The following is a 20,476-nucleotide window of genomic DNA, read 5'->3' on the forward strand; positions in this document are numbered from 1 at the left end:
AGCGCCCAGGCCCAGAGTTCAGGCCCCATGACTGGACCCAAAAAAAAAAAAGTAAAAAAAAAAAAAAAAAAAGATGTTGAGCTAAAACCGGCAGAGTATGTATAGTGGAAGTAGAACTTACACCAGACTCTGGTGGCTCATGCCTGTAATCCTAGCTTCTCAGAAGACTGAGATCTGAGGATCCAGATCCAAGCCAGCGCCGGGCAAAAAAGTCTTCCAGACTCTGATCCCCAATTAATTAATAAATGCCAGACTGGAAGTATGGCTCAACTGGTAGGGTGAACAAATGCCCAAGGCCCTGAGTTCAAGCTCTAATACCAGCATATACATGAACCCAAAATAAATAGCTGAAATAATAAAATTAATTCTAAACAATATCTATTACTGTGAATACATATGTAGATGTTATGAAAGTACATATATTTCCTTGGGGATGAATAATGAATATCAAAATCAAGATGGCTCTACCAGGAAAATGGGAAGGTAAACAGGAGTAGGAAACTCTCTTATCCAGGAAACTTAAGTTACACATGGTGATAGAGTCTAAGTAGCACAAGCTGGCCTTGAACTGCTGATCTTCCTGACTCACCTTCAGTGCTAGGATTATAGGTGTGCGCTACCAGCTTGTAACATAATTTTAAAAAATCATTCCAAGCCAGGAGTCAGTGGCTCAGGCCTGTAATCCTTGCTACTTAGGGGGAGGGTGAGATCTTCAGATCATAGTTCAAATGAAGCCAGCCAGGCAGGAAAGTCTGAGACTCTTAATCCCAAATAATCATAAAAAAGCCAGAAATGGGGCTGTGGCTAAAGTGATAGAGCATCAGCCTTGAGTTTAATAGTTCAGAAACAGTGTCTCGATCCTGATTTCAAGCCCCATCTCTGGTTTAAAAGAATAGTTTATAGTCCAGGTGCTAGTGGCTCATGCCTGTAATCCTGCCTACTCAGGAGGCTGAGATCTGAGGATTCAGTTAGAAGCCAGCCCAACAGGAAAGTGCATGAGATTCTTATCTCCAATTAACCACTAGAAAATCAGAAGTGTTGTTGTGGCTCAAAGTAGTAGAGTGCTAGCCTTGAGTGGAAAAAGCTTAGTGAGAGTGATCAGAACCCGAGTTCAAGCCCCAGAACTGACAAAATAATAAATAAGTAAATTAGCTTATAAGTTAAAGAATGAACTAGCAAGGTTCCAGAATGGAAGGAGACGAGGAAACAATTCTGGTACTCTACAGTGCCCTTAAATATGTGTGCAGCATAGTTTCCGGAATATAGTAAGTGGTTCATTTGTTCAGCCATCAAGATAAAGACCTAAGAGATAAACTAAATGTTTAGAGTAGTTCACTTTGTTAGGTGCTTTATCTTTTTAGTCTTTATTAGCATCTAGCTGAGGTGGTTTATTAGAAAAGTAAGCCTCTGGGAGGCGGTAGCCGGAAGGCACAACGGCTGCATAAATATTTAGTGACTCATTCCTGATGCAGTCACACACTGCCACTCCCTGAACATACACTCCACTTTTCTGTTTGCACTTGAAAAAAAAAATTATCCTTTCCCTTGGTCCATCAGTAAGCACATTTTGACTTGTTGATTCTACACAGCACACAGAATATTTCTGAGTCTGGATCTGTCAATTTTCATATGACTCTCCTGCCTCTTTACTAGGTGAAGAAACCAGGGTAGTTCATTTCCTGAACAGGTGAGTAAACTAAAGCACAGGGTAGCTGAGCCAAAGGCTCTTCACCTTGTATCTGTGAACTTCATGGAATCCTATGTTAAATAGTTTATAACTGAACAGCTTTCTTGTGTGTAGAGATTTTAATTGTAATTTCAGAGGCATCCATCACTCCAGAAGGTAAAAACAAAAATAAAACACCAATAAACAAAAAACCAACACATCGTTAAATGATTTCCTTAAAGCCAAAGGTCACGTAATTCTGGTGGAGTCTAGTCTGGACCAGAAATAAGTTTTCCAGAATCAAGCTTATTGCAATCGACAGGATTCAACTTCCAAGGAAAGGGATGGGAGTGGACTTTTTATTTATTTATTATTGTTTTTGGGTCCGGTCATAGGGCCTGAACTCTGGGCCTGGGCGCTGTCCCTCAGCTCTTCAGCTCAAGGCTAGTGCTCTACCACTTGAGCCACAGGGCCACTTCTGGCTTTTTTTCTTTTTGCTTATATGGTGCTGAGGAATCGAACCCAGGGCCTCGTGCATGCAAGGCAAGCGCTCTACCACTGAGCCACCTTCCCAGCTCGGGAGTGGACTTTTTAAAGCCGCCGTATTGCCCCGCCCTCCCAGATTCAGATGGCAGATGTGGGTGAAATGAGACTCAGCTTGATCGAGGGAGGACACCAGAAGATGGGCTGCCAAGGGGATGATTTCCACCACGTTTCCTGTACCAGTTGCTTAGTCCTGTACCTTTGGGCGGCCTTTCTATTGGATGTAAAAGGAATGGACTACGGGTTCTCAGGGATTTAAAATAGAAGCCGGCTGGACATGCTGACTCAAACCCAGAAACCCAGCCTTGGGGCAGGAATCCCGCGGCTGGGGAGGATCGATAGGAGTTCAAGGCCAGCTTGGGCTACACAGAGAATGCCCACCAACTCAAAACAGCAGGACAAGGGGTTTGCATGCCAAGTCTTCACACACACCTTGATAAGGTTAAACCTCCACTTTCCCTGTGACCACAGACTGGTCGTTGACCCGCCAGAGCTGCACCGAGGAGGTTCCAGCCTGCAGCCCCCGGTGACAGCGGGAGGGAGCGGGGGTGGGGTGGGATGGGGGGAAGACCTGGCCCGAGACCCAGCGGGTCTTCAGTCCCCCGATTCCCAACCCTTTATTTAGGAGGTGAAGGCAAGCCGGAGCGAACCACCGCAGTGGGTGGGAGGGGATCGGGCTGAGCAGGAGTGGAAGGGCCGAGCGGGGCTGGGAGGCAGTTGCGGGGCGGGAGCACAGCACTTCTCTCCCCGGCGTCAGGAGCTGAGGGGCCAGACTCCGCCCACATTGGGCGCCTGGGAACCACGTGATCCAGTTCGGGGGCGGGGCAGAACGCGTCCCCGCCCCGCGTGCATGCGCATCGGCCAGGCGCTGAAATTCAAATTTGAACGGCTGCGGTGGGGGGCGGAGTCTGACAACCACAGGGGAGAGGAAAGCCGGCGGCGGGAGGACTTCCGTGTGCCGGGACTCTGCGGAGATACACGGCGGGGACCCAAACTCACTTCTTTCGTCTTCCTGACTTTGAACCACCGTTTCCATAGTCTCGTATTCCAGAGGTGACGCTTGGGGCGATGGACCCGTTCACGGAGGTGAGAAAATCTGCGGGCGCAGTCCCCCATGACCCCTCTCGGTCCCCGCCCTCCCGTCCCTTCCCTTCTCGCTTTCCCGTCAGCGTCTGGCCCACCCGGCGGGGAGCGGTGCGGTGCGAGCGTATGCGCGCGTGCGCAGTGCGGGCGAGGCCCGCGCGTGCGGGGTCCCGGCGCCTCGGGGTCGCGGACTGGGCTGGGATAAGTGTTTGTAGGTCACCCGCGGGAGGAAGGCCTGAAGTCGGGTCTTAGAAAAAGCGCTGGTGCACAAACCCCTGGCAGCGCTCTGACAGCGAGGGGTCCCCCACAGCGGCCCTGGGGAGCGAGGCGGGGTCCGACGGGAAAGGCTGGGCTCGTCGAGGGCACAGCTCTGGCAGGAGGGGTGTGGTGATGCCCGTGCGCTGGCAGGAGGGGTGTGGTGATGCGCGTGCGCTGCTGGCTCTCTGGGGATCTGTGCACAAAACGATGCTATCTTTGCAATGACCGCCTCCCCGGTCTGTTCCTCCCCCTTCACATCTGATTGCTCAATTTCATACCAAGCCTGGCGCTTTAAGGAAAGCAAATGGCTGGCTAGCCTGGTGTGTGCAAAACCAGAACCATCAGCCCCGGATGGAAGCGTTGCACACTCACAGAAACCCAAGAAGTGACCCTATGAATGTTTAGGGAACACATCACCCAACGAGACCTTCCTCATTTTTGGCTCACTGAAAAATAGGAGAGGGATTCCACGGTTATAGAGTGGATTATTTCTGTAAGGTGTGTGTGTACATGTGTGCTCACACCAGTACTGAGGTTTGAACTCAGGGCTTGGGCACTGCCCCGTAGCTCTTTTTTCCCCCCTCTCAAAACTAGCGTTCTACCACTTGAGCAGCAGTTTCACTTCTACCTTTCGGTGGTTAATTGGAGAGAGGAGTCTTTCTTACCCATTTCCCTAGCCTGGACTTTTGGGCTGCCTTCCGCAGAGATGGAGATCCTCAGATCTCAGCCTCCTGAGGAGCTAAGACTACAGACATGAGCCACCAGCTATCCATGTAATTTTAGCTTCATGTTGAGAATGCACATTGATACATTGAGAGTTTGCTGTGTGTGGCTTGACTCCTTTTTATTCCAGGACAGTTCCTCTTTTCTTTCTTACTCTTTCTGTAGGCTGTTCTGCAAGTTTCAAACTGTCATGAGTTTTGCTTTGTTGGGAAATAGGCTTAAACATGGCTCTAACCTACATTGAAAATTGCAATTAAGTAGTAATACATTCTTCAGTAGGTGGGGTGTGGCTGCAGTTCTTCCAGCTAAGTCTATGATACTAATTAAAGGTTTCAACCCTTGCAGTTTCCTGGTATTTAGATGTGATAATTATCTATTTTTTTCTGCTTCCAAATCTCACTTTTCTTGGGGAAAACTCATGGATTTGTTAAGCATACTTAGAAGATTCTAATAGAAAAGTGCAGGGCCTGCTTTTGTATTAATAGCTTTAGAGAATAGGGCTAGTCACACACCAGATGTCACATAGAAATAAAAAAGGACATGTTATGAATGCAAAATAGAATTTCTTAAAGCAATGCTATATGTTCTTAGTCACTGACAGAAGCAAAACATTTTGCTTGGCTGATAAATTGTACTTTGTTTTACTTTAAAATGTCATTCTGAAGCAAGTACGAATCTCAGATGAAAGAATGTTCTTAGTAATGCGATGGTTTAACATGCATAGTTTATTATACGAGTGGACGGTTGGATCCGTTGCAGTTGGAATAACAGCTTTTCCATCCTTTCCTTAATTGGTCATGAGTGAACCATTTGAATTGATTCCAACTTCTAGGTGCTTGATGATTGCATTCATCCTATTTTTTCTCCCTGTAAAATGAACTTCTGATACAGTTCCTTAAGGCCAAAAGTCAAGCAGATCCCTACTCAAACTCATGGAACACAGAAAACTATTTGAGAGGCTGTTTTCTCAGCTCTCCCAATGCCATGCTACAAACATAGGAAAGAAATTAGCTTGGTACATTAATGCAACATACTGACCCCTTTTTGTCCTGGCATTCATATATCTTGTTTCCCAATTATATTACTTGTTATTTTATGTTTTTTAAATGCCTCTACTGTTTCAAGAAAGTGTGATATTTGAAGGAAAGCATATTCAAAAGAATCCTTAAAATCTTGATATATTACAAGGAAGAGCAGCATACACTTATTGAGCAGCTAAGATTATGTAGATATATTATTTCCTTAGCATTATTAGCTTTATATTTACAATTTAGGGAACCTACTTTGCTTATCTTTAATTTTTTTATGGGTATATTTGAATCCATTGCAAACAAGAGAATACTTGTGTGTATTTGAATGGCAAAACCACATTCTTTTGTTGTGCCCCATTGCTCCTGGTAACTGAAACTACACTGACTCACAAGTATTCTAACTGACAGGAATGGAATGTGGGCATGGCCATTACTGAATATTTTAGGCACGTTTTGTGTCTGCTGAGAGAGATTTTATCTTGTGGGAAATGATCAGATCTTGATCACTTCCAAGTTAGTTGGAAGAGACATGTTTTGGAAGGCATTGGACTGATAAATCACTTTTGGTGACCCATAACCTTGATCTAGTGTCATTTCCTCAAATTAGAAGTAATTCCTCAGAAGAGTAGAGTTGTACTTTCTTCCAAATTTTGCTCATGCTCCTTTTATATACTTAGAGAGTAGTTAAAAAATTGTGATTTCATTTTAATTAAGGAATTAAAAGATCAAATGTGGTCTAGTTCCTCAATCTGCACTAACTACTGTATCTGTTTGTTATAGGCAGTGTGAATGAATCTGCATCTTTCCTGTGTGTGGTTCTGTGTGCTTTTGAAAGAGCTTACATTTTTATTTTTATTTTTTTTTGGGTCTGGTCATGGGGCCTAAACTCTGGGCCTGGGCGCTGTCCCTCAGCTCTTCAGCTCAAGGCTAGCACTTTACCACTTGAGCCACAGCACCACTTCCGGCTTTTTTCTTTTTGCTTATGTGGTGCCGAGGAATTGAACCCAGGGTCTCAGGCATGCAAGGCAAGCGCTCTACCACTGAGCCACCTTCCCAGCCCCCAGAGCTTACATTTTTATGACACCTCACTGATGAAAGTGGGAACATCAGTGGGAGAATGTCTTCTGAATGGGTAACTGTTATCCTTTATTATCACCTTAGTGTTATTGCATCAGATCAGTTGGCTGAATGTTTTTTTGTTATTTTTGTTTTTGTCTCTGTGTAACTCATTAATTCTCTTTTAGTTCTATAAGTCCAAGAACAGGAGTGGGCTTTACTAAGTTAAAAATCAAGATTTTGACAGGATTTCATTCCAACTAGAAGCTGTAGTGGAAAATTTGTTTCTTTGCCTTTTTAGCTTTTCCAACTTCTAGCAGCCCTTTTGACTTGTGTCCTTTTACTTTCTCCATCTTTGAAGCTACCAGTCACACTACTCTGATTTTTGTTAACACGTCTTTTCTGACTCTGATCTTCCTGCCTGTCTTTTGTTGCTTGTAATTAAGGACCATTGTGATTACACCAGACAGAGATTCCACCTCAGAAATCTTAATCCCTTAATCTTTGCTATAGGGAACATAATCACCAGGATGTATAAACATCTTTGGAGAGATCAATATCGTGCCTTACGTGCCGACTTGGAACAAGCACTTTACTTTTCATTATTAAACAGTGCTTGTGTTGGGCTCAGCTGGGCTTTCATGCTGCTGTTCTTCCCTGAGATCCTGTAGGGTTTCTTAGTAATCTAGAAGCTTTAGGTGTTCTTACTTGTGTGGATGGTGGTTGATGCTGTCAGTGCAGCCCTGTTTTCTCCAGCAGACTCAGCCACTACTTCTGCCATATTTTATTGGTCAGAGAAAATCACACAAGGCCAGCCCAGATTCAAAAGCGGGGAAGTAAATTAATCCTTTTGACGGGAGGAGAAAAAACTTGTGGTCATTTATAATCTTATACAACTATCTGTGTACATTGTATTGTCTCTTAATATTCATATTAGTTATGTTAATTGCATTACTTATTATATTGATCAGTATTCATATTAATTATATTAATGATAATTTTGATAATGAAATGCTTGTTTGGTGGATCTTCCTTTTTGTCCATACTGGGGTGTGAACTCAAGGCCTGTGCTTCCTAGATGAAAGCTCTACACCTCTGCCATCCCACCAGGCCTTGTTTGTGTTGGTTAGTTTTGAGATAGAGTTTTGCTTTACGCCTGGGTAAGTCTGGATACTGTTTCTAGTTTGACAGCTGTATATCACTACACCTTGACATTGGTTTTGGTGGACTCCTGTGAACTTTTTTCTTTTGTTCTGTTGGCCTCAAACCATGGTTCCCCTGATCTCTACCTCCCAATAGGTGGGATTACAGACTTATGCCACCAGTCCCACTTGCTGACTCTTGATTTTAATTACTTAGATTTCACTTTTGAAATGTAGAACAATTGTTGATTTTTGAAGATAGCAGAAATTTTCAGAGCCTTTGGCTAATCTTGTGTTTTAACATTGATGAAATGCAGAAACTGCTTGAACGAACCCGTGCCAGAAGAGAGAACCTTCAGAAAAAGATGGCTGAGCGGCCCATACCAGCAGCCAGGACTGCAGCACACATAAAGCGAGCGCGGGAACCACTTTCAGAAGCAAGTAACCAGCAGCCCTTGGCTGGTGGAGAAGGTAAAAGACTTTGTGAGGGAAAGGGAAAAATTGTAAGTTTTGAAGGACATAAACTCGCAGCATTTCTTTCTGTGTGTGGAAGAACCAAGGTCTTTGGAAAAAACAATGGTCTTACCTCTGGGTCAAGAGTGGTCATCTCTCATTTGTTCCAGGGTTATCACATTGGGCCTGGTATCTTATCAGGCTAAACTTTTCCTCCTCCTCCTCCTCTTCCTCCTCCTCCTCCTCCTTCCCCTCTTCCTCCCCCCTCTTCTCCTTCCTCCCCCCTCCTCTCCTTCCTTCCTTTCTTCCTTCCTTCCTTCCTTCCTTCCTTCCTTCCTTCCCTCCCTCCCTTGAGCTTCAGAGAGCCAATTCTCTAAGAAATACTGGGCTATGCATTCCTGTCCCAGGTAACAACAGACAGACTGTAAATGCATGAAGCTTAATGACTCTTTCATTCTGTGTTCACTGAAGTAATATAGGGCTAAAGCTTGAAGTTTAGCTTTTTATTTTCCAGAAGTGGGGGATTAAATCTCTGTCTCTGTCTCTGTTTCTCTAGCCAGACTATCCTGGAATCTTATTCTTTCCTGACTCTTTGCGTTTCTAGCTGCTTTTTTTTTTTTTCTGGAATATGAGTCTGAAAATAATAACTTTTAGAATAATATTAAAATACATATAGAAAAAGACTATTACAAAAGACAAAACCATTGTTGCAGAAATACAAAGAAGGCACAGGGCTGGCTTCATTATTTTTTAAGCAAGCCACAGAAGGAGAATTTATTTCTCTGCATTTAGACCTTCTGAAGAAGAGAAGGAAGTGAATTACATATATGGCATTCAGCTAGGAGCAGAGGGACCTGGCTCGAGTCTAGGGTATTTTGTTTTTTTTCACTGTGACATAGGTTTGTACTATAATTACAAACTTGAGAACTAGTGTTTGGAGCTTCATTTTGGTACTTAATTGGAATTATTTACTGTTTTATGAAAGAATCATCAACTTGGAGAATTCTGTGACTTTGGGTGATAGTGCCTGTTAATATTTCTGGTTTATAGAAGACAGAATGAGGAAAGAGCAGAAAGTATTGGAGCCAGGTGTGATGGTACATACCTGTAATTTCAGCTAGTCAGTAGTCAGCAATCAGGAAGATGAAGGTTCCAGGCCAGCCCCACTAAAAGAGTCAGCAAGACTCAATCTCAACCAATAAGGCAGGTGTAGTGGTGTAGGTCTGTGATACCAGCTGTGTTTGAGGCCTAAGGAGGAGGATCTGGATCTGAAGCCAGCCTTAGGCAAAAATTCAAGATCCTATCTGATAAATAACAAAGAAAAAAATGGCCTTGGGGAGTTGCTTCTGTGCTGCTCAAGGCAATTGAGTTCAACTCACAAAGGGGTTTGAGTATTGCTCCTTGTGAGATCTGTATTTAATTAGGTTGTATTTAAGAGTATAATCACAACCTCCCACTTCTACTACCTGGTCACTGCCAGAACAGAACACTTGGCCAGACAGGTAGTAAAACCGACCTTAAGGAAATTCACATTCTTACTTTTTATTCTTTTTTTTTCTTTTTATTCATTTATTCATTATTTATTGTTATTTTTTGAGACAGGCTGTCATTATGTAGCTCAGGCTGGCCTTGAACTTGCCATCTGCCTGTCTCAGCTTCCTGAATCCTGGAATTGTATGCAAGTACCACAGGTCTGGCCAGTAGGTTTGGTTATTATTATTTTGCGTGTGTGGTACCAGAGTTTGAACTCAGGTACTAGTATTTGCTAGGTAAGTATTTTGTAATTTTTTACTTATTTTATACATGTGTATCTAAGTTTAAGATGAAAAATGTTAAATCTTTTCCTTTCATTTTGACATTTGAGATGAAGTCTCACTAATTGATTGAGACTGGCCTGTAATTCATTATGTAGCCCAGGCTGGCTTTGAACTTGCAATCTTCCTGTCTCAGACTACTCAGTAGCTGGGATTACAGTGTCTACCAACACACTCAACTTACAGATAATTTAGTAGCTTGTTTTCTTTTTCTTTTTTGCTTCTCTCCTAAGCCACAAGCTGAGTATTCTACCTTGCTTATAGCTATTTTTGAAAGATTTGCTTTTCCCCCAGCAAAAGCAGAAAAACTATTTTCCCCCTTTAAATTCAATTTCTGACTTTAGTTGATTGAATAACTTAATTTTCTTACCCAAAATGAGGTGGTTGGGCTAGTTGGTCTGTAAAATCCTTTGGAGCACTCAGTATTTTGTGTGTATGCACTATTTTCTGTTGTTATAGGACAATATAAAGTATTATGCATTCATATTGAGAATGTTATTTAAATTTCTTTTCAGTAAGGTTTTGAGCCAGGAATTTCAAGTTCATTTAAAAAGAGATCTTTAATGTCAGATTTCTAAGCTTCTGAAGAGTGGGGTTTTCAGATATTTCTTATTATAAATGACAACATCTAAAGTATTAGAGAAACTTGATGTTTTATTAATTTGCTCATATATTTCATGCTGTTAAAAAAAGCATAGAATTTTCAATGCCTCTTTATTGTTTTTAATCCAGAGAAATCGTGTACAAAACCATCACCATCAAAAAAGCGCTGTTCTGATAAAACTGAGGCTGAAGTTTCTAACCTGGAAAATGAACAACCCCGTGAGTTGACCAGTCTGAAATCTCCAAGACCCATTTCTCTTCAGGCGCAGCCACCAGTGTCAGCTACTATTAGCGATTCTGTGGCCGCCCCAGCACCACAGCTGGGGATGGGGAGAGGCCTGGACTCCAGACTGGAAGTAACCACAGGCTCCTCTGTGAAAACCCGCATGCAGAAACTTGCTGAGCAGAGGCGCCATTGGGATACCGATCTCACAGGTAGGAGTAGTCTAGAAGGTGACAATGAGGTTCTCAGAGTAGTTCATGGAAGCCTGACCTTACAACCGAATTCATTTGAAACTGTAGTGAGAAATGGCAGAGAGCATACTGTACCTGCTGTTATTAGCAGGTGCAGGTACTGAATCTCTGCTGTGTATCCAGGAAAGCCCATTTCTTGGATTTACTTACTACATAAGTTAGAGCTGCTGAGGTATACAGTGCTGTTTGGTAGAGGAGAAAGAAAACTGTCAAAAAACCATATATAGGTAACCTGAAAAACATAGTCCTATGCTACAATGCTAGAAAGAGATGAGGGCTTATATGCTTGATGTTGATGAACCTGTAATCAGGTGAAGGGCCTGAGAAGTGTTGACAGTTATCTGACAGGGTTATTTGTGCTATGATCTATTCTATCTACTGACTTGTTATAAAGAAGATTGAGATGACTTACAAAAATAAAATACCTGCATTATAAAACAGGGATATCAAAGTAGAAAATATAGGAAGGAAGGACAAAGACATGAAAAGTAAACTTAGCTTGCTAAGATCCTTGTCTTTTAGCAGCTAATGAAAAGAGGGGAAACAGTGCCCTAATAATATTCACAATTTAAAACCACAGCTATCTCTGGCACTAACACGCAAAAGAACTTTCCCTCATTGTTCCCAGAGTTGATATTAAAGGGTAGTAAACACATAAAATTTCTCAAGGTAGCCAAGTGGCCTGGCTCCAAACCCAGTATAATAGTAAGCCAGCTCTGTGCAGGTGGACAGCTCAGTACAGAAAAAGACTTCAGAACAGTAGACAGCTTAGGACAGGTAGACAGCTCAGTGTAGGTAGATAGTATAGTAGTATTATTTGTGATTTATCTCCACGTGAAATGACTGCAGTAAACATTTTATTTTGTCTAACCCTGTGTTGTCTGAATAGTATCCATTAACCATATGGAATTATATTTGAAATAATTAAAATAAAATTAAGATTCTTACACCCTGGCTACATTTCAAGTGCCAGCTAGCCATGTGTGGGTAGAGGTAACTTTATTTAGATAGTGGACATGTTTATAGAAAATTCCATTGTGTTCTTGTATATACATTTATCTAATTTGGGGAGGGGAAGAGGAATAACAAAATGCTGAAACAAGGACACAGGATGACCCATTGTAACAATGATGCTCACAAGACACTATGTTGGAAATGAACCTTCTAACTTTTGGGGGGAAGTAGTGGGAGAAAAACAAAGGAGGGAGTAACAAGAAATGTCTTTATGGGCTGGGAAGGTGGCTCAGTGGTAGAGCGCTTGCCTTGCATGCATGAGACCCTGGGTTTGATTCCTCAGCACCACATAAGCAAAAAGAAAAAAAGCCGGAAGTGGTTCTGTGGCTCAAGTGGTAGAGCGCTAGCCTTGATCTGAAGAACTGAGGGACAGCGCCCAGGCCCAGAGTTCAGGCCCCAGGACTGGACCCCCCCCCAAAAAAAAAAAAAAAAAGAAATGTACTCCATTACCTTACTGACGTAACTGTAACCTCTCTGTATGGCATCTTTACAAGAAAATGATTTTTTTTTTTAAGAAAATTCCATTGTGTGCCATTAGTCTGCATTTTAAAGCAAAAGTTCCTGTGGAGGCCTTATGCAATCTTAAGTTACTTACTATTAGGACACTAGGCATTAATTCTGAGGATATAGTTGTAACATTGTATCCTATAGCATTAATAATTTATTGCACATTGAAAAGAGTAGATGTTAACAGTATTCTCTTGTAATTTGGATTAAGTCACTTGATTAGAAAAGATGTCAAATTTAAATACTTAGATATGTCATGCATAAAAGCTTTTTGGTGTTTCTTTTAAAAAAATTTTATTTTATTGTAAAGATGCTGTACAGAGGGGTTACAATTTCACAAGTAAGGTGATGAATACATTTCTTTTTTTATTGTGAAAATACTGTACAGAGGGGTTACAATTACATGGGCAAGATAATGAGTACATTTCTTATCAAGCATTGTAGCCTCCTCCTTTGTTTCCCCTTCCCATCCCTTCCCATCCTCCTACCCCCGACCCCCCCAATTCTCCACCCGCCACCCTCCCCCCCCCTCCGCCCCACCAAAGTTGTAAAGTTGGTTTCAACATAATAACTTGTACATCCCCACCAAAGTTGTAAAGTTCGTTTTCAACATAATAACTTGTACATCTCATTGTTGCAATGGGTCCACCCGTTTCCCTATTTAAACAATTTGTTTTTTTTTCCCTTCCCCTCCACAAATTATGCCAACATCAAATACAGTGAAAGCAGGGGTTATACTGTGGTGGAGGGACATACAAAGCAACAAAGAAATAATCTTATAAATGTGTTAGAAACAATCGCATGAAAGAAAAAAAAAACATTTGAATATATATCTTAGGGCTCATTTCCCTAACATCAACTTATCTGACCTTTACTGCTTGACTCACATATACTAGTTATTGCAAATAAGGGAAACCATGGTACCTATGTTTCTTTGGGCCTGGCTTACTTCACTTATGAATACATTTCTTGTCAAACATTGTTACCCCCTCTTTTGTTTTTTTTTTTCCTACTATCCCTTCCTGCCCTCCCCTCTCCCCACAAAGTTATAAGAGAGTATCATTGTTGCAATGGGTCAACCTGTGTCCTTGTTTCAGCATTTTGTTATTCCTCTTCCCCTCCCCAAATTAGATAAATGTATATTGGTGGTCCTTTTTTTTTTTTTTTCTGGTTGTGGGCCTAGACTCTGGGCCTAGGGGCTGTGCCTCAGCTCTTCAGCTCAAGGCAAGCACTCTACCAACTTGAGCCACAATGCCACTTCCAGCTTTTTTCTGCTTATGTGGTGCTGAGGAATCGAACCCAGGGCTTCATGCATGCAAGGCAAGTGCTCTACCACTGAGCCACCTTCCCAGCCCTATTGGTGGTTCTTAAACCTAGTAATCTCATTTAAAGATTCTGTATAAAGCAATCCCATTGTTTTACATAACTCTTGGACACAATTTCTAAGTTTTTGTTCTGGAAACATTTCAGGTGATATACTGGAAAGCTCCCCCTCCTTACCAATGCCATACGAAGAAAAGGTGCCCTCCCCTCCCAAGCCACCAGTACCAGATGCCTCTTCTGCCCCAATTGGGAGAAGAGGCCGTCTGGCCAACCTTGCTGCAGCGATCTGCTCCTGGGAAGATGATGTAAGCTACTCATCTGCAAAGCAAAGCAGTGTACAGGAACAGCCTGGCACCACTTGTTTATCCAAATTTTCCTCTGCCAGTGGAGCATCTGCTAGGATCAATAGTGGCAGTGTTAAGCAGGAAGCTACATGCTGTTCCCCAAGGGATGGCGAGGCCTCTTTGAACAAAGCCCAGTCCTCCAGTGCTGCTGCTTCATCTTTGGTTAATGCCTCAGTTTCCAGCTCTGTGGTGAGTCAATGCTGTCTTGGTCTTTGGAAACTTCTTTTGTTAAAGAGTGGTAATGGTTAAATATGTATGTAGGTATTAGTTTTATAGAATATGTACAGTGTGTGTGCATTTTTGGAATCTGCATTTCATAGAAATGCAACTTACTCCGAGGTAAATTAGCATTCTGAGCTGAAATAAATTTAATGCAAATCCAGGATATGTAGTAATGGAAAGATGAAGCCTCTTCTTGGTTTCCAAGAGGAGCACTGAAAGCCCCTTTATTACAATGCTTTTGCATGTATTCCTATGGAATGTTGATTATTTCTGAAAAGCATACTAAGTACCGATAGTTGCCTCCAGGAAGGCAAATAATGTCAAAAAAAGGAAAAGGAAAATGAATCTGTTTCTGGGTTGTTGGAATTAGACCTGCTCAGTCCAACTCTGCAACATATTTCCATGGGCATTTATTACATTTTACTTCATCTTGTAAAGCCTTGTTTTTCCATATATATATGTAGATAAAATGGGAAGAAAGTTACTTAGAAGGGTAAGTGAGATGTATAATTCTGATTGGTTATCATTAGCTAGTGATTGGTTATCATTAACCATCAAGTACCAGAAACTATATTTTGAGCATCCCTATCTGAAAATCTGAAATTTGAAATACTTTAAGCTCTGAAACTTAACCAGATGTGGTGGTACACATTTGTAATATCAGCACTGATGTGGCTGAGGTAGAGGATTGTTTGTTTGAGGACAATCTGAGCTATATAGTGACACTCTGCCTTTAAAAAAGTGAGAAAAAAGTATCTGAAAATTTAAGCATCAGAAATGACACCACAAGTGGAAAATTGTGTCATGCATGAAATTATTAAAAATACCATATAAATTCTTTTGCTCTACCTTCCTGTTTTCCCTAGGTCATTTCATCTACATTTAACGTGTACATTCTTCTTCTATGTACTTATGACTCTCAAATATATATCTACAGCTACAAAGCTTCCTTGTAACCCAATCCTATAAAGAAAAACTTCCTACATAAAAATAACACCATATAAAATTACCATTAAGTTACATGTCTAAAATGTATATGAAACATAAATGAGTTTTATGCTTAGACTTGGGGATCAACTCATGCCAAAATTCTCAAAAAGTATGAAATTTCAGACACTGGTTCCAGGGATTTCAGATAAGTGATACTCAACCTATCTCTTGTTGAATTGATGTTTTATTAAAAATGAAATATGGTTTAATAAAGGTACTAGTGTATTCATATGCATAAAATTTTATAAAATAACTGTCCTCTTAACATTTAATTACCTATCAATATATTATATATGACTTATTACCAGTTTTTTAAGCTGCTCTTTTCAAAATAATTCAATGTAGTTTGATCTGTGAGAGAGCAATTTTTTTTTACCGTAAGTCTTAGGCTGCCAAGTAAATGAGAGTTGAGTTCTTTGGTTACAGGAATACCTGTTGATACTATGAATGTTCATGTTAATGTTGTTATGTTTCAGAAAGATACTTTGTCTCCAGTGAAATCTGCTGCATCCATCACCACTACAAAAAATTGCGAGGTTCAAAATCCTGAGCTACTTCAGAAAACTCCAGTTAGTCCTTTGAGAACAGGGGCGTCAAAAACAGCTGTGAAGTCAGGTTTGTCCCAGATAGTTCAGTCCAGAGAAGAAAGCAGAGAAATTTGTCTGCAGCCTCAATCCAAAGACAAATCTACAACACCAGGTTATGTATTAAAAGCAAATAAACGAATCTAAAGTTACTTCTAAAGTTATTCAAGGTAGCTGTTCTCAGCAATCATAATGCCCATTTGTGAATTGTAGAGGATTGGTTTGTTGAAACAAGTGCTCTAATGTTCCAAATAAGACTTCTTACTAAGCTTTAATTAATTGAATAAATATTCTTTAGTGTAGATTAGCTTATTAGCTGGTATGGTATAACCTATTTCATTTTAGCTTCTCCAGGATGGTTGTATTGGATGATTTTTTTCCTAAATTTTCTGATTCAGGAAAGCAGTTTTCTTTTTTTTTTGGGGTCCGGTCATGGAGCCTGAACTCTGGGCCTGGGCGCTGTCCCTCAGCTCTTCAGCTCAAGGCTAGCGCTCTACCACTTGAGCCACAGTGCCACTTCCGGCTTTTTTTTTTTTTTTCATTTTGCTTATGTGGTGCTGAGGAATTGAACCCAGGGTCTCATGCATGCAAGGCAAGCGCTCTACCACTGAGCCACCTTCCCAGCCCCAGGAAAGCAGTTTTCTATATATAATGGGGAACTGTTTTGTATCATCATACAACCCTTCTCAGTACCCATCTGAGGTCAGCCAGCCCTCGAAAGGCAAAGGCTTAGATCAGAAATATTTTCAGGGATTGGATGTTTAATTAAATGTTTCTTTGTATATTACTGGATTCTAGTTTGACGTATGACATGAAGTGGTAATAAGTAACAGGTTGGGTCCTCGAGTAATGGCCACAGATCAAATTATTTAAAAAAAAATCTCTATTTTTGGCAGTACTACAATTTGAGCTCATAGCCTTATGCTTGGCAGAAAAATGTTCTGTCACTTGAGCCATTCCTCTGGCTCTGAAATTATTTTAATTTTATTTAAAATTTTTAAATTGTTATTTTAAATTGTTATAAAGGTGATGTATAGAGGGGTATAGTTATATAAGTCAGATAATGAGAACATTTCTTTTTGGACAATGTCACTCTTTCCTTTGCTCTCCCAGTTTTTCCCTCCTGTCCCTATCCATAAGTTATATAGTTTGTGTATACAGTGAGTATTAAATTTATTTTTAAATGATTTTGATTTAGTATGTGAATTCTGTTATTAAGTGACATTAACCAATCAAAAAAGACAAAAAGAACACAGAAAGGTCAAGTGGGGCATAGTGTCACATGTCTGGTACCTCCCTCCCCCCAACAGAGCTGGTTTTACTTTATTTATCTATGTAGTGTGTGTGTGTCTGTGTGTGTGTGTGTGTGTGTGTGTGTCTGTGTGTGTGTGTGTGTGTGTGTGTCTGTGTGTGTGTTAATTGTATCAAGGGGTTTCCCTATGGCTTTTCTCTTTCCTTGCCTGGTTTGAAGGTTTTCTGAGACATCCCTACATAATTTGGGAATGGTGCTTTTTTACTTTATTTATCTATGTACTTTGTGTGTGTGTGTGTGTGTGTGTGTGTGTGTGTGTGTGTGTGTGTGTGTGTGTGTGTGTGTGTTAATTGTACCAAGGGGTTTCCCTATGGCTTTTCTCTTTTCTTGCCTGGTTTGAAGGTTTTCTGAGACATCCTTACATAATTTGGGAATGGTGCTCATTTGATCCTATTAAGGCCTTGGCTCCCTGGGGTCCCTCCTCTGCTCTGTGTGCTTTGTGGTTTAAGGATGCACCCAACATACCTGCAGCCCCAGTGATGGATTATGGGCCCAGAAACAGGATAGCCTCCTACTCCACTCCCACACTCCCACTCCTGGGACCCAGTCTACTCTGTTCTTTCCAGACCCCTTCCCAGCTAGACAAGTTTCAGGCATCTGGCCCAGCTGTGTAGTGAGGGTGTTCAGGACTGTAGTCGTGATGGGGGATGAGGCTCCTGGCATTAGACATTACAAATGGGATTCCTTTTCTCTCAGATCAAATTGTTTCTTTTGCTTTTTTCCAAACAAATTTTATTGGAACAACCATAGCCATTTATTTACATGTTTTTTGTGGTTGCTTTCATGTAGAGTTAAAAGTAGTCACTATCGGCGCTGTGACTCAAGTGGTAGAGCGATAGCCTTGAGCTGAAGAGCTGAGGGACAGTGCTCAGGCCCAGAGTTCAAGCCCCATGACCGGATTCCCCCCCCCCAAAAAAAAACAAAACAACAAACTAAGTGAAATTGTTTTAAAGTGGTGAGTGGGATAAGGGAAAGTAATGAATGGGGAGAGATAAAGTTGGCTGGAATACATTGTACACATGAATTCCTCCTTGTAAAACTAATGGAGGCTAATGAAAATACTAAATAAATTTCAAAAATGTTTAAAATGAGTTAGGCACAGCTACTCAGGAAACAGAGATTATATTTTGAGGCCAGTGCGGGCAGAAAGTTTGCATAACTCTACCTCAACAATTAACTGGGCATAATGGTTCATGCCTGTGATCTCAGCCATATGGGAGGTATAAGTAGAGATATTCTGTTCCAGTCTAGCCTTGGGCAAAAAGATGAGATCCTATCCAAAAAATAACTAAAGTAAAAAAGGATGGAATGCTGATTCAAGTGGTGAAATGCTCGCTTAACAAGTTGGAGGTTTTGAGATCTAACCCTACTACTATAGAAAATAATTTTAAAATATTTAAAATAATAACTTTCATTTTCTACATATTTATCACATTTAAAAACTTAAAACCACCCTGGGCACCAGTGGCTCACACCTGTAATCCTAGCTGCTTAGAAGGTTGGAATCTGAGGATCAAGATTTGAAGTCTTATTTGCAATATAAGCAGAAAATGTCAGATAAGTTGATGTTAGGGAAATGAACCCTAAGATATATATTCAAATGTTTTTTTGCTTTTATGCGATTGTTTCTAACACATTTATAAGATTATTTCTTTGTTGCCTTGTATGTCCCTCCCCCATGGTATAACCCCTGCTTTCACTATATTTGATGTCGGTATAATTTGTGGAGGGGAAGGGGAAAAACAAATTGGTTTAAATAGGGATACAGGTGGACCCGTTGCAACAATGAGATGTATAAGTCGTTATGTCGAAAACAAACTTTACAACTTTGGTGGGTGAGGGGAGGGCAGGGACGGGGGGGGAGGGGAGGATGGGAAGGAATGGGAAGGGGAAACAAAGGAGGAGGCTACAATGCTTGATAAGAAATGTACTCATTATCTTGCCCATGTAATTGTAACCCCTCTGTACAGTATTTTTATAATAAAAAAATTTAAAAAAAGTCACTATCATGCCATGTACAGGACAGTATTTGGCAACCTGTGATATGGTTAAGACTGGTTTTTACATGGATGGAGGGGTTGATACACATACACAACTGTCCCCCTATGGTGTATACTTTATACTATTTAAAGAAATAAGTACTGTTTTCAATAGACTATAAAATCAGTCCTTTGATGAGGGTTAATTCATACTTTTTTTTTTTTGAGAAGTTAAAGGAAGAACTTCCAGATTGTTATGTTAGACTTCCTGAAAACAGAATAAAATAAATTGGACTGGAGAAATGTAAAGAGTTAGAAGTTATCATGGCTAGAATACTTCTTGGTTAAGGTAGATTTGTTAGTTCTTATATAATTAATTTCTAATCCCTTAAGTTCTGATTGCTCAGTTTAAGTGTTCTCCACTCCCCACTGTCTTTTCACTGTTTTGAAAGTACCTTTTTCTCTTTTTTTTCCTTTCTCCTTGTCCCACTGGGGATTGGACCTAAGGCTTCACACATGCTAGACAAGTATGTGAAGCTATATTTATTCTGAGCACTATTTCTTTTTTTAAACTAAAAACTCTAAAATACATTTTAGGAAATGTAATTTTTTGAAGTATTTTTCATAAGTTCTTTTGTGAATGAATATTTCTAGTAGAATCAAGACATAGATTTCAGAACTTTCTTCCACAGATATTGCAGTTAGTAGTTATTCTGAATAGGCTTCAAAACTGCATGTGTTTTCTGCAGGAGGGAGAGGAATTAAGCCTTTCCTAGAGCGCTTTGGAGAGCGTTGTCAAGAACACAGCAAGGGAAGCCCACCTCGGGGCACCTCCCAGAGGACCCCTGTCATCACTCCAAACACAAAGGCCATCCAAGAGCGATTGTTCCGGCAGAATGGAGGCTCATCGACTGCCCATGTAGCTGAGCAGCTCAAGCAGGTGTGCACTGTTCATCATAGGGTCTTGGCGTGGGGCCTGGGGGGGACAGGGCAGGGGGGGTGTTTAAAGCCCCTTCATTCTCTATCACTTGCTGCAAATTGGGAATGATATCCTATATTCTACGTATTGTGAGTTTTTCCATTTTAAAGTGGAAGACAAGGAAAGCTTTATATAGTGCTTGGCTGTTGCTCTTCATTATGTAACTGACTCTCATATAAAATACTCTTTTGGTGATTTAGGAGCGTCAGAAAGAACTAGCATGTCTTCGAGGCAGATTTGACAAGGGCAATTTATGGAGTGCCGAAAAAGACAAAAGCTCCAGAAGCAAACAACTAGACCCCAACCAGGTAATGTAAATAGGAAGTAGAAGACTGTATTTGGTGGCACAGTTGTCTTGAGATGTCATTTGTAGTTT

General features: G+C 41.0%; 1 protein-coding gene across 1 annotated transcript in view; it reads left to right on the forward strand.

Annotated features, from left to right (window-relative positions):
* Window positions 1-3,135: 3,135 nt before the first annotated feature.
* Anln (anillin, actin binding protein) overlaps window positions 3,136-20,476 on the forward strand; it is a 47,659-nt gene continuing 30,318 nt past the window's right edge. The window contains exons 1-7 of the mRNA XM_013036053.1: window positions 3,136-3,295; window positions 7,820-7,973; window positions 10,502-10,807; window positions 13,838-14,223; window positions 15,723-15,945; window positions 19,871-20,061; window positions 20,301-20,408. Coding sequence (XP_012891507.1) covers window positions 3,278-3,295; window positions 7,820-7,973; window positions 10,502-10,807; window positions 13,838-14,223; window positions 15,723-15,945; window positions 19,871-20,061; window positions 20,301-20,408 — 1,386 coding nt within the window. The 5' untranslated portion in view covers window positions 3,136-3,277. The remainder of the gene's footprint in view (window positions 3,296-7,819; window positions 7,974-10,501; window positions 10,808-13,837; window positions 14,224-15,722; window positions 15,946-19,870; window positions 20,062-20,300; window positions 20,409-20,476) is intronic.

This window comes from Dipodomys ordii, unplaced genomic scaffold (assembly GCF_000151885.1).
Source record: "Dipodomys ordii isolate 6190 unplaced genomic scaffold, Dord_2.0 Scaffold245, whole genome shotgun sequence".
Lineage (NCBI taxonomy): Eukaryota > Metazoa > Chordata > Mammalia > Rodentia > Heteromyidae > Dipodomys > Dipodomys ordii.